Source organism: Microtus oregoni, unplaced genomic scaffold (genome assembly GCF_018167655.1).
Source record: "Microtus oregoni isolate MIOR12 unplaced genomic scaffold, Mior012 000077F_ref0000221, whole genome shotgun sequence".
NCBI lineage: Eukaryota > Metazoa > Chordata > Mammalia > Rodentia > Cricetidae > Microtus > Microtus oregoni.
This window is the reverse complement of record NW_024544029.1, coordinates 1,181,439-1,194,784: the sequence shown is the minus strand read 5'-3', so window position 1 is coordinate 1,194,784 and position 13,346 is coordinate 1,181,439. Positions and strand designations below refer to the sequence as shown.

The window sequence follows — 13,346 nt, the reverse complement described above, 5'->3', positions numbered from 1 at the left end:
GTGCTGATGTAAAGTGAAACTTACAAGGAAAAAGTAAATTTGCCCTTTGGAAAACTGGCATCCTTAAAAATAGATGTAAAATTATTTCCACCCCTGTTTTGAGCAGAGTTGTGCGTTTTGTTTTAATTTTGATTTCATTTTGTTTTGTTCATACGCCTTCCCATCCATTAAAGAGTGGGTTTTAAATTTTCAACATTTGATTTATTGCGTATGTGTGCATATGTACACCTGTGTAGACCTGTGAATACACATGGCACAGCGCAGAAGTGTGTGGAGGTCAGAGGACACTTGCAGGAATTGGTGTTTTCCTTCCACCATATGTGTTTCAGGGGTTGAATTCATGTCTACAGGCTTGGCAGCAATCTCCGTAGCCCTCTGAACCATCTTGCCAGCTCCCCTCCCTAAAGACTTTAAAAATCTCTATTCTGAATGCGGCTCTTTAGAAATCGCATTATGGTTGAAGACCTGGTCTTCTCAGACAAGAACTATCAAGATATCCTTTAGCAATAAAAGAGCCCTCTAATTGGACCTACCTTCAAGCAGACAAACAGTGCAGATGATTCGAACTTTTATCCTCACAGTCCCGACTCAGTGCCTGGGTAGGGCATATCTGAATTTTGATAAGACTCAGGAATACTCACTTTAGTCTTTTCACTTGAGGCTTTCAGTCTGCAGCTTGACCAGAGCAGTTTTGGCAGCAGTAAGTAGTATGAACTAATGCTTCTTACCCTGACCCTGACATGCGGACACAGTTGACCTGCTCTCTTAACAAAATATGTTTTAGAGTGACTTAGGAGCTAGTGTAAGCAGGACCACATGTTATGGGGTGGTAAACCCGCTCCTGTAGAACAAACATTCCCCACTCAGCACTTCAAGATGATATTGTCATTGGAGATTTCAACGCTTGGGTCAGACAGTCAGGCAAGCTTGCACTTCTTCAGATATTGGCTGAGGTTGCTCTGTGCTGTTAGCTGGAAGCTCGGCAGGGCTGACTGTTTCAGGGTGGCCTTATTCTTGGTTTAAGATCTTGGTAGACGTGGCCGAGAAGCCAAGCATAGTCACAGTGGCCCCTCTCCAGAACCTCAGGACATTTCCTCATGTTATCTCATTGAGGTTACTAGTCCCACTTGTTAAATGATGGCTTGAGGGTTTTATGGACATCTGGTATTGACATAGCGTCATTCTCCTATATTCCAATGCTCAAAGCAGTCAAAAGTCAGCCAAGATTCAAGGGACTAGAACATAGACAAGAGGAAACCATGAAAAACTGTGACACAGCTGGCTTTAACCATCTGTCAGCTTGACACAGCTTAGAGCCAGCTGAGAAGACAGTCTTAGTTGAAGGACTGCAGAGACTGGATTGGTCTGTGGACATGCCTTGGGGGGATTATCTTGATTTTTAAATGGTGTAGGAGGTCTTAGTCCACTGTGAGTTGCCCATTCCCTGGGTAGGAAGTCCTGGTGTATTAGGAAAGCTAACTACACAGGAACCTGAGTGCATTCCTCCACGCTTCTTTCTGTACTTCCCTGGCTGTGAGGGAGAGGTCCGGCTGCCCAGAGATAGCAGTGGGCCTGTCTCTGAGTTCCTGCCTTCCTTTCCTCCCCTGATTTTCTTCTGGGATAGACTGTGGCCTTGGGCTGGAAGCCTGATTAACTTATTTCCTCCCCTGAGTTGGTTTTGATCAGAGCGTTTTAGTCCCAGCAGCAGAAAGCACACCGCAGTGGTGAAGGTCCTCAATCTCCCGCTCGAGGGCTGCTTAGGGAGTAAGTGAACACACAGTAGCTAGTTAGAGTGGAGTGGGACAGATGTCGTGTAAGAAGTTAACCTGAGGTGTCCAGGTGGTAAGAATCATTCTGGTCACATCCATTTCTGAACTTAAAGTTTGAAAAAGCTACTGAAGAAATGGAGTATTAATCACAAGACATCACTCTGTATTGAAATTGTCCACATTGAAATGTGTTTACATAGAGTGACAGAACAGGCCATGCTTCCTCGCCTCTGATATTCTGGAATAACTGATATGAAGTGGGACCCTTGACATCTCTCTTTCCAAACATTCATGGTAAATCAAGCGGCCTAGACTGTGAAGGTCTGGATTAGATTAATACTTGAACTCAAACTAAAATTCTCAAGTTGTCCCTAACTCCCCCTGTTAGCAATAGGGGCCCTACATGGCTCTTCCTGACTTTCAGTTTGTAATCCTCCTGCCTCAGCCTCCCTAGCTTCTGGGATTACAGGTATGCATCAACAAGTACCCCTAGAGTTAGCCATTCTTCAAACATCAAAACCCCTGTTGACAGGGCTTTCTGTTCGGTCCTGCGGGACAGAAACTACAGCCAATAGCCCCTTAAGGATTACAGGCTTTTTTGATGTCATATATGCAGGACAAGTAAAGGAACTGTCCCAACATACTTTCACTTCGGGGGGAGGAAGTCCAATTCCCTACTCTTAAATTTGAGTCAACTCTCGCACATTTGTTTTGACAGATTCATCTGTGAGAATTGACCCCTAGTTTTCAGCAAACTCTTCCCCACCCTGCCCAGTGTTAAAGACTCAGTGTTCACATGCAAATGAACATTCAGGTCAGCAATGGTTAATTAGGTGTCCCTGAGCCCAGTAGGAGACAAAAATGGTCATTTTCCCCCTGGAGGTTTGGGCATTGGTAAGAAACCAAATCAAACCAGCCAACACTGTCCCCTAGGCTTTCTGTTTTGACACCCCTGGCGGCAACAGGAAGGAGAATCCAAGCAAGGAACCCCATCCTATTGTTGGGAACATTTGAAAGAAGTGGGCAACAGGCACAGGCCAGAGCTTCCACGAGAGAGGAAGGACCCTAGACACACGCATTGTGTGTGGATTTATGTCAACTTTCCTTTCTGTTGTCTTCTTCTCCCTTGACATTCCCAGCCTCTGTTTACAAGACAATTACCTGCTCACACTTCTTTATTAAAAGTAAGGAAGCAACATGGAAAGGGTGTGACTTCTCTTTTCCCTTGTGCACAATTCCCACTGTCTGCAATATTCAGCAGTGCCTTTTGTGACTTTCTGTACCTGTGTATTAGTAATAATGTTATTATAGTGATAGTCAGCTTTAGCTTCATTGCACGGCAGTTGTTTGTACACACTGACCCTGCTTGCCTCCGAAGAAGGCCATTGGCATTAGAATTCTATTTGCTTGTTCTGCACCTTGATCTACACTTTAGAAGACACTAGGAAAGTCTCTTAGCTTTTGGACTACATCTAACTACATTAGCATTTGCTAGTGGTGGTGTGGTAGACACTGAATTCTATTGGCTTGGCCAGAAAGTGAACTGTGTGGGCCCCCAAAACAGATGGTAAAACAACTTCAGTGTGGTTTCACTCGTTTCAGAAACAGGTCACTTGCTGGAGTAGCTGTGTCTTCTCTGACTATCATGCCTGTGTTTAATTCGAATTGTGATGATACATAGGTAGAAAAAAAATGGTTTAATATCCTGATGCGATAAGTAAAAATCCAAGATCTGAGCTTCAGCGACCTCCATTAGCTAGCATCGTAGAAATTACTTTGTCAGACCAGTGCTATGCATTGATTGACACGGCTTTATCTTATACAGAGTAAAGTCCATTTTCCTGAAAGCACCTGGGTCACAGGTCAGGATGAGTGGTTCCTCCAGAGTATACCTGGTTTTCTCACCACCAAAGATATGATGAGTCCATGCCTAAGGTCAAACCAATTAATATTCACCACAATTACTGCTGCTCTCTCCTGACTCATCACCAGCCTGTGAACCGTTCTGGTCACCTCCTGGGTTTGTCTTTTACTTCCTTCTCAGTTATGGACGATTGCATTTTGATTTTCCATAGGTAAGTTTGTTCTTAGGAGGAAAGTGCAGAGCCCCGTGTGCATTTGCAAACACAGAGATGGAGAGTTACAGAGACCTTGAGGCTAAACTGCGGTGGGAGAAACAGAAAGGCTGACCTGCATTAGATGTTCTCTCTTCACCAAGCTGGACCAAATGCCGGGAAGAGATCTGTGCCACAGATGTTAGTGTCTCTGCTGTTAGGGTCATAGTACCAGTCTTTTGTCACCAGCACACAGGCCACAGTGTCTTTGCATAGGAGATCTTATTTGAATCCTTCCCTTTTATAAGACGGCAATTATCCTAATTTTTACAAGTGACAAAATCTAGTGGCTGAGAAAACAGGTTAAGTTTCACAGCCTGTATTTATCTCTTGTCAGGACAGAGATCAGATTTTGTGGAAAGCTGTGTCTGCAGCTCCAAAAGCCACACACACACACACACACACACACACACACACACACACACGGATATGAAGCAGTGAGGACTAAGACAGACAACGTGCAGACTGAGTGTCTGCAGGTTAGAAATGACCTGCTTCAATCAACTCCAAATCCCCTACACATTAGTAAGTGACATTTTAACTCTGGGATTTTACTATGTAGGTCAGCGGTTCACAACCAAAGGGTCAAGTCCCCTTTGGCAAACCTCTTTCTCCAAAAGTATTTATATTACAACTTAAAATAGAAGCAAAATTATAGTCATGGTAGGAACAAAAATAATTTTATTGTTGGGGCCACCAGAGCATAAGGAGCTGTATTAAAGGGTCACAACATTAGGAAGACTGGGAGTCACTGATGTAGGCAGTCAAACACTCAGAGTAGTTGGCAATTTTCTGTATTGAATATTTTTATATAATGGATGAAATTTGACTGACTGAAAATTTTAGTTTTCAAATCATAGGGTTAATAAAGTACCCCAGCAAGTCATAACTAAGCCTTAACTCTTATCTGCAAAGGTAAAATAGAAGCACATTCTTTGCCTCTACTTAGAACATTCCTGAGACAACTCAGCACTTCCTGTGTGCGTGTATGGTGTTTGATGCTTCAGTAACGGGTCACACCGTTACTGGGTCAGGAGTGGACATGGAATGGATCATACAAAATGTACCTACCTTAACAGGAGGCTCACTGAGCATCCTAGATAATACAGAGGATTCTTAAAACTGGGAGAAAAGTTAATAACATGAAACGGTGATAGTTTTTAAATCTGTAGACTCAAGAAAGCAATGATAAAAACACACCAGCAACAACTCCCACAGTCGTAGCCTCTAACACGTATTTAAGACACCATGGGGGAAATCGGAGATTTAGCACTATGTCAGCACTCAATAGCTTGGTCTTCTTAGAACCACCAATACCGAGCCATTTTAATAACACCTTTCTCTTAATTTGGGTGAAAAATGAAAGGTTTTATTTTCTTTTCTTCTTCGTCCTTTTTTCTTTTTGGCTTTCAGAATTTAGCATGGTGATGTGTTGAGATGTTGGGATGGACAATAAAGATTATGACATGAAATTGTTTCCACCTCACACACTAAGACAATGGGGATGTTCTATTGGGATCTCACCAAGGCCAGCTGGCCTAGGTCTGAAAAAGCATGGGATAAATCCAGACTAGCTGAACATAGCGGACAATGAGGAATACTGAGAACTCAAGAACAATTGCAGTGGGTTTTTGATCCTACTGCACGTTCTGGCTTTGTGGGAGCCTAGGCAGTTTGAATGCTCACCTTAGGAGACCTGGATAGAGGTGGGCAGTCCTTGGGCTTCCCACAGGTCAGGGAACCCTGATTGCTCTTCGAGCAGATGAGGGGGGGGGGACTTGATCGGGGGAGGGGGAGGGAAATGGGAAGCGGTTGTGGGGACGAGGCAGAAATTCTTAATAAATAAATAAATTAAAATAAAAAATAAAAAAAAAAAAAAAAAAAAAAAAAGAAATATGATCTTCATTTAGTTACTTCATAAAGAAAGGAAATAAAAGAAAGGTTTAAATTTTTAAATTGTATAATTTTTTCTCTTGAGAATTTTGCTTCCAAATATTTGATCTTAATCCTATATTGTCAAGAGAAGTTAAATTTCCAAGTAATTTAAGGGTATTATTAACTGTATTTCTTTTGTGTTTGTACACTTAATATTCTTTTAGATTCATTTTAAAGCATTCACTTATCGATCTGATGTTTTATAGTCTGTTTTAATATTTACTGTATCAGGCACATTAACCTTAAGATTTATTAAGTTGCACCAGTAATGTTTCGTTATATGTTGTACATTCAGTAAAGCCCTGCAGAGGTATTGAAAATAGTGCAGGCAGTGAGTGGTCAGAGCATGCACCGCTCGGTGACAGTGGACACCAGCTTCATTACAGATAAGAAGGCCCATTTAGATTTTCTCGAATGCAAGTCGTTGCTGGCTATAGAGAGACAATTTCTTCTAAGTCCTTCTTGTCCTTTTATGATTGGGATGAAATCACAAATCACCAGTCAGTGTGAAGCTCTTTCGATAAAGCATGCATTAGGCAATTTAAAAATTTGTTGAATGACACACAATCATGTAATCTTTATTTGAGGTGGATTCCACCACTCAGGCTTTTCATTTCAGCTGTTCAGATATTGTTGAACAAGGGCTCCGACACTAGAAAGAAACCCTTAGAAACGGCACGATTGGTGTCACGGTTTATAAAAGTTCCATTTTTTTTTCTTATCCAAAAGACTCTGGGATTTGTGAAAATCCTGTTATTCCTAAAAGTTTCTTCTTTTGAGTGATTATAGTTTTCCATACACATCTTCAGAGAAAATTAGAGTAAAGTGATATGATTTTCATTTTGAACACCTTTTCAACAAATTTCAAATGCTAAGCTGTGGTTTTCTTCCCTTAAATATTGCTGGGCTCATTTCTTCCTGGCTCCCTGAGTGTTCAAGGCCCTGATAATGTCTGTTGCGCTCTCACTGTGTTACCGTCTTTACTGCAGCATCCATTGTGAACTCAAAGCATCTTTGTTTCAAATACATAGAGAGCTATAATAGGAGAAGTAAGGACTGTGTAGCATTTAGAAAATCAAAAAACAAAAACGATTCGAATTCATTTGAAGGAGAAAGTAATTGAGTCATAAAGAACTCTCTTTGCAATCAAGAAATCACAGAGGCTGGGTCTGCCAGCCCTGGGTCTGCAGTCACAGCAGCTGGGGATGCCCGCGCTGGGTTGCCCGCATTGGGCCTGCAGTTTCAGTGGCTGGGGATGCCGCGCTGGGTCTGCAGTCCCAGCAGCTGGGGATGCCCGCGCTGGGTCTGCAGTCACAGCAGCTGGGGATGCCCACACTGGGTCTGCAGTTCCAGTGACTGGGGATGCCCGCGCTGGGTCTGCAGTTCCAGTGGCTGGGGATGCCCGCGCTGGGTCTGCAGTTACAAGCAGCTGGGAATGCCCGCTCTGGGTCTGCAGTCACAGCAACTGGGGGTGCCCACACTGGGTCTGCAGTTCCATCACAGCAGCTGGGGATGCCCATACTGGGTCTGCAGTTCCAGTGGCTGGGTATGCCCACACTGGGTCTGCAGTTCCAGTGACTGGGGATGCCCGCGCTGGGTCTGCAGTTCCAGTGGCTGGGGATGCCCGCGCTGGGTCTGCATCCAGTGGCTGGGGATGCCCGCGCTGGATCGGCAGTTCCAGTGGCTGGGGATGCCCGTACTCGGTCTACACAAAAAAATGGGTGTGGAGGGGAGAAGATGTCAGGCACCTTACCCTCGTGGTTGAGCTATTTGTTCCTAACTGATTCAGGAAGAAGGGTAGGCATTTTCTTCAGTTGTGTGACCACAATGACCTCAATCACACAGATGGTCCTGGTAAAACTAAATGGATCACAAAACAAAACCTAAGGTCATGAGCCTGAGAAAGGGACTGGCGGTGGGCATGATGGTGACAAAAAAGGGCAGGGACGTAGGCAATGGGAATATTTAACGTATATGTATGAAACTGTCAAATAATAAACCTGGTAAAAGGTCTTTAGAGAACATAGCTTCAAAATTAACAGAAACTACTCTTTCTGCTTTCCTTCTTTTTAAAAATTCTGGTTTGTTTGCTTTTTGTCTTTGTTGTTTATTTTCTAAAGAGAGAGAGAAAAAAAGGAATGAAGCTATATGGGGGAGGTACTGTGATCAGAATACATTGTGTGAAAAACTATTTTCAATAGAAAAGAAAAAAATTAAATATGGAGCAGCTTGTCTTGTCATTGTCTCATTTATCGGAGCATGTCCTTACAGGCTATGACTTCTGTTCGGAGAGGCACACCTGCAGGGAGAACTCTGTCTGCAGGAACCTGAACGACAGGGCTGTGTGCAGCTGCAGGGACGGCTTCAGGCCTCTTCGGGAGGACAATGCCTATTGTGAAGGTAATCCTTACAATGATGTGGGGCTTGGCTGTATAAATTTACTGGGATTACTGCATGTAAAATTTATTAATTTCCCAGGTTGTCAAGTTGATGGGCCCATTAAAAGCAGTGAGTTTAATTTGAAGCATATTAATCAGCTAAAAATAATTATCTTTCAAATTAAAGTTTTTCCAGCTATCTGCTAATAAGTTAATATGGCTGTTTCTCGAATTAGAACAATGTCTCCACTGTGAAATTGCCTTCTCTTTTTCATAATTAGATATTCAGGTGGCTCACATATTGACATGATTACTGTGGCTTGCAGTTAGAATTATAGTCAGACTTCCCAGACACTGTTGTGGAACAAAGGCAATTAACAGGAAGATGAAGCATCTACTACTATTCTTGCTTGCTGCTGTCTGTAACCTCTGTGGTCGCCTGCACGCACTCTGGTACTTAGTAAATAGATCCAATAGAGAAAATTATTTCTTGCTTATTTGAAAAAAAAATATTGACTAACATCCAAGGTAGTCTGTTATCTCAGAGACACAATGCAAATACAGGGAGTGGGCCATGTAGTTTATTTGGCTCCAGCTGTGCTCCGGTAGACCTCCAAAGTCTCCAGACACTGAAATTTACACTTCCCTGGGGCACATATTTAAATCGCTATCATTAACTATATGACAAAATGAGAACACTGATCTGGGGGCACTGGGTAATTGGAGGACTTAGAGGGTTCAAGTCTTACCCCTGCAGCTATCAGGCACACTCCACTGAAGATAGACGGCGTGTGATGTCAGCTACCTATGTTTATTCCTATGAGAACTGGTTAGCCCTGGGGAAACCACCCTGTACATGTTCCCTTAGAACTGGGCAGATTTTCTCTGTATGAAAAGTAGTATTCATTTGAAAGCTGCAGTTGGTTGGATGAAGGTTTTCTTTCAGTGCCTCTTATTCAGCCCTAAAGGGACCCTTCCATTTCTGCAGAATGAAGAATTCATGGCTCTCCGCCCCCATTTATAATGCAAATTTATTTAAAGTTCCTCATTTTAAAAGATCGTAGATAAGAAATGGGTTTTACTTAGTGATTTTTATTCTTACTCAACATACAGTTGAATTTTCTTGGCAGACATAAGTATTTTCATCATAACAGCTAAGAGCCTTAGATATAATGAGATCTCCTCTTATTAATGTGCATATCCATGCTACAAATGCATATGTCTTCTCGAACCTTGACCATCTGGTCTTTTTCTTTCTTTTTTTAAATTTTATATTATTTTATTGATTTTGTTGAACTATACATTTTTCTCTGCTTCCCTCCCTTCCACTTCCTTTCCCTTTCACCCTCTCCTATGGTCCTCATGCTCCCAATTTACTCAGGAGATCTTGTCTTTTTCTACTTTCTATGCAGATTAGATCCATGTATGTCTCTCTTAGGGTCCTCATTGTTGTCTAGGTTCTCTGGGATTGTGAATTGTAGGCTGGTTTTCTTTGCTAAAAGCCACTTATGAGTGAGTACATATGTTATTTGTCTTTCTGGGTCTGGGTTACCTCATTCAATATGATGTTTTCTAGAACCATCCATTTACCTGCAAATTTCAAGATGTCATTATTTTTTTCTGCTGTGTAGTACTCCATTGTGTAAATGTACCACATTTTCCTTATCCATTTTTCAGTTGAGGGACATTTAGGTTGTTTCCAGGTTCTGGCTATGATAAACAATGCTGCTATAAATATAGTTGAGCACATGTCCTTGTGATACAATTGAGCATCCTTTGGATATATACCCAAAAGTGATATTGCTGTGTCTTGAGGAAGGTTTTTTTCTAATTTTCTGAGAAATCGCCACAGTGACTTCCAAAGGAGTTGTACCAGCTTGCATTCCCACCATCAATGCAGGAGTGTTCCCTTTTCCCCACAACCTCTCCAGCATAAGCTGTCATCAGTGTTTTTGATCTTGGTCATTCTTACAGGTGTAAGATGGAATCTCAGAGTTGTTTTGATTTGCATTTCTTTGATGGCTAAGGATGTTGAGCATTTCATTGAGTGTCTTTCAGCCATTTTAGATTCCTGTGTTAAGAGTTCTCTGTTTAGGTCTGTACTCCATTTTTTAATTGGATTATTTGTTCTTTTGATGACCAATTTTATGAGTTCTTTGTATATTTTGGAGATCAGACCTCTTTCTGATGTGGAGTTAGTAAAGATCTTTTCCCATTCTGTAAGCTGTCATTTTGTCTTGTTGCCTATGTTATTTGCTTTACAGAAGCTTTTCAGTCTCAGGAGGTCCCATTTATTAATTGTTTTTCTCAGTGTCTGTGCTGCTGGGGTTATATTTAGGAAGTGGTCTCCTGTGCTAATGCATTCACGTATACTTCCCACTTTCTCTTCTATGAGATTCAGTGTGGCTGGCTTTATGTTGAGGTCTTTGATCCATTTGGACTTGAGTTTGTGCATGGTTATAGATATGGATCTATTTTCATTCTTCTACATGTTGATATCCAGTTATGCCAGCACCACTTATTAAATATGCTTTCTTTTTTCCATTTGATATTTTTTGGTCCTTTGTCAAAAATCAGGTGTTCAAAGGTGTGTGGATAAATAAATTGGTCTTCGATTCAGTTCCATTGGTCTTTTTGTCTGTTTTTATGCCAATACCAGGCTGTTTTTAGTACTGTAGCTCTGTAGTAGAGTTTGAAGTCAGGGACTGTGATGCCTCCAGAAGTTCTTTTATTGTACAAGACTGTTTTGGCTATCCTAGGTTTTTTGTTTTTCCATATGAAGTTGAGTACTGTTCTTTCAAGATCTGTGAATAATTTTGCTGGGATTTTGATGGGCATTGCATTGAATCTGTAGATTGCTTTTGGTAAGATTTCCGTTTTTACTATGTTAATTCTGCCTAACCAAGAGCATGGGAGATCTTTCCACTTTTTGATGTCTTTTTCAATTTCTTTCTTCAAAGATTTAAAGTTCTTGTCATATAGGTCTTTCACTTCTTTGGTTAGAGTAACTCTGAGATATTTTATGCTATTTGTGGCTATTGTGTAGGGTGATGTTTCTCTGATTTCTTTCTCAGACCATTTATCATCTGTGTAAAGGAGGACAACTGATTTTTCTTTTTTTTTTGACTCTATTCACTTATATAGCATATATTCAGTGAGCATTAAGTATGTAGCAAGCACTTTTCTATGCAATGGAATTAGAAATAGTGAGCAAAATTTATAACTTCTCCTGCATAGGAACTTTGCATACTAGTAGAACCGAGTCAGTTGGTAACCATGTAGAAGATAATTGCAGGTGGTAGAAAATCATGGAAAGGGATGAAACAGACGCTGTGCTGAAAATGACAGGGATTCACATAAGTGGAATGTTCAACATTGGGGGCTGTCCTTCAGGTCTCTTGGCGAAAAAGAACAGACTCGGAAAGACCAGGGACAGTGCTTTCTAACTAGAAGGAAGATCATGTGGAGAAGTTCTAAGTAGAAACAAACTTGGGATGCTCCAGAAACAAAGAGGGTGATGCAATGGTAAAAGCAACGTAGGATATTCAGTTGGAGGATTAGCTGGGGTCAGCACTCATGTGGTGTCCAAGAATTTGGGGCTAAGGTTTCAAATGGATATGCTGTACTTATATGGGACAGGTGACAAACTGGTGGCAATACGGGAGATGAACTGTGCACTTACAGAGAACACAGAAAAAGGTTGCGTAAAGATGAGGGTGGCCTGAGTTGGAAAGGGGACAGAGATGGCGATGGGGGAATACACAGTGTGTTTGCTCACCTGCAAGTGTGTATACACATAGTTAGCTGCTTCCACCTTAATGGTATCATGCTGAAATGTTTTCTACCATTATCTTCTTGCTCATTCAAAGATAATATCCCCAAAACCTAAGAAAATGCTGGAAAAGAGTGGTGGAGGTTTTGAAATTTTTATACACCAGGGTGCCTAATCCTTTTATGCTTCTCCCTATTTACACAGTGTTGGTCTAGTTAGGGAAATATTTCTCTGTTGTTATTTTGAGGCCTGGTCACTTGTATCCCCAGTCTGGTCTTGAACTCCTTATATAACCGAACATGACCTTGAACGTCTAGTACTATATTCTTCTACCAACCAAAACTGTGAGTTGGCAGGTATAGGCTTGTGGTAACATGTCTGGTTTATCCAGTACTGGGAATCCAACCCACGAACTCCTCCAGTGTAAGCAAGCTTGTAACCAATGGGGCTAATATTTGTGTGTGTGTGTGTGTGTGTGTGTGTGTGTGTGTGTGTTACTTGCTTGTATGCACACATGTGTCAGTGCACATGTGGTTGTTGGAGGAAAACTTGCAAGAGTTGGTTCTCTCCTTCCACCTTGTGGGTCCTGTCAACAGGGACCTTCACGGCCTGAGCCATCTTGCCAGCCCTCATTGACAATATTCTTATCAAATTAAGTTTCTATTTTTATTCTGGCAATGTTGCTAAATTGTTAGTTGTTTTGACATTTTAGAAGCAATATGTATTTTCAATTTTGATGCAGTGTTATGTAATACTTACAAGTTCTGTTTTTCTGGAGCTTTGGCCCTGTTTTAAAAAAAAATAGATTTTACGTTAAAAGTAAGTGAATGATAGTTTGTAAGAGACATACATTTTATTCCCTAAATCTGTGAGGTTGTTTTAATGCTACAGCTGTAATTGAGGTTATTGATTTTGATGACAGCGTGCCTTCTCAGCACTCCCACAGCATCAGTAAATGCTGGAGCTAATTCATGCATCTCACACACATTTATTGAATGGTTCTGTTGTACAAGGTTATTGCTGAATGTGAAGTCATATATGGAGAAACACAAGGCTGATACTCTCCCAGGCAAGGAAGACAATAAATCTATTATTAAATAACTTTTTACTGAAATGTGTCAAGCACCTTGGCGGAGAAATAGATTGCTAGGAGTCGGGTCTAGATTCATGTTGTGATTAGGAAAATTTTGTTTGCAAAGTACAATTGTGAAGTTTGAAGGGTGAGTGAGGTCAGCTAGCCTTGAAAGGAAGAATGGGAGAGACAGGGTCTCCTATGCGGGAGATCTAGACATCGTGGCAGAAAAAAGCACTTGGGAGATGAAGGCCAGCCCGAGTGAGAGGCAGGGTGAGAAGCAGAGTCTTGGGGGTCAAAAGTTGC

The 13,346-nt window shown here is 41.5% G+C and overlaps 1 protein-coding gene across 3 annotated transcripts in view; it reads left to right on the top strand.

Moving 5' to 3' along the window:
• The window catches only part of Nell2 (neural EGFL like 2), a 319,609-nt gene that overhangs the window by 155,418 nt on the left and 150,845 nt on the right, over window positions 1-13,346 (top strand). For 2 of the 3 annotated variants that reach the window (XM_041642655.1, XM_041642656.1), the window contains exon 13: window positions 8,090-8,218. The exons of the other annotated variant lie outside the window; for it this stretch is intronic. In XM_041642655.1, the coding sequence (XP_041498589.1) occupies window positions 8,090-8,218 (129 nt within the window). The remainder of the gene's footprint in view (window positions 1-8,089; window positions 8,219-13,346) is intronic. 3 annotated transcript variants of the gene reach the window in all.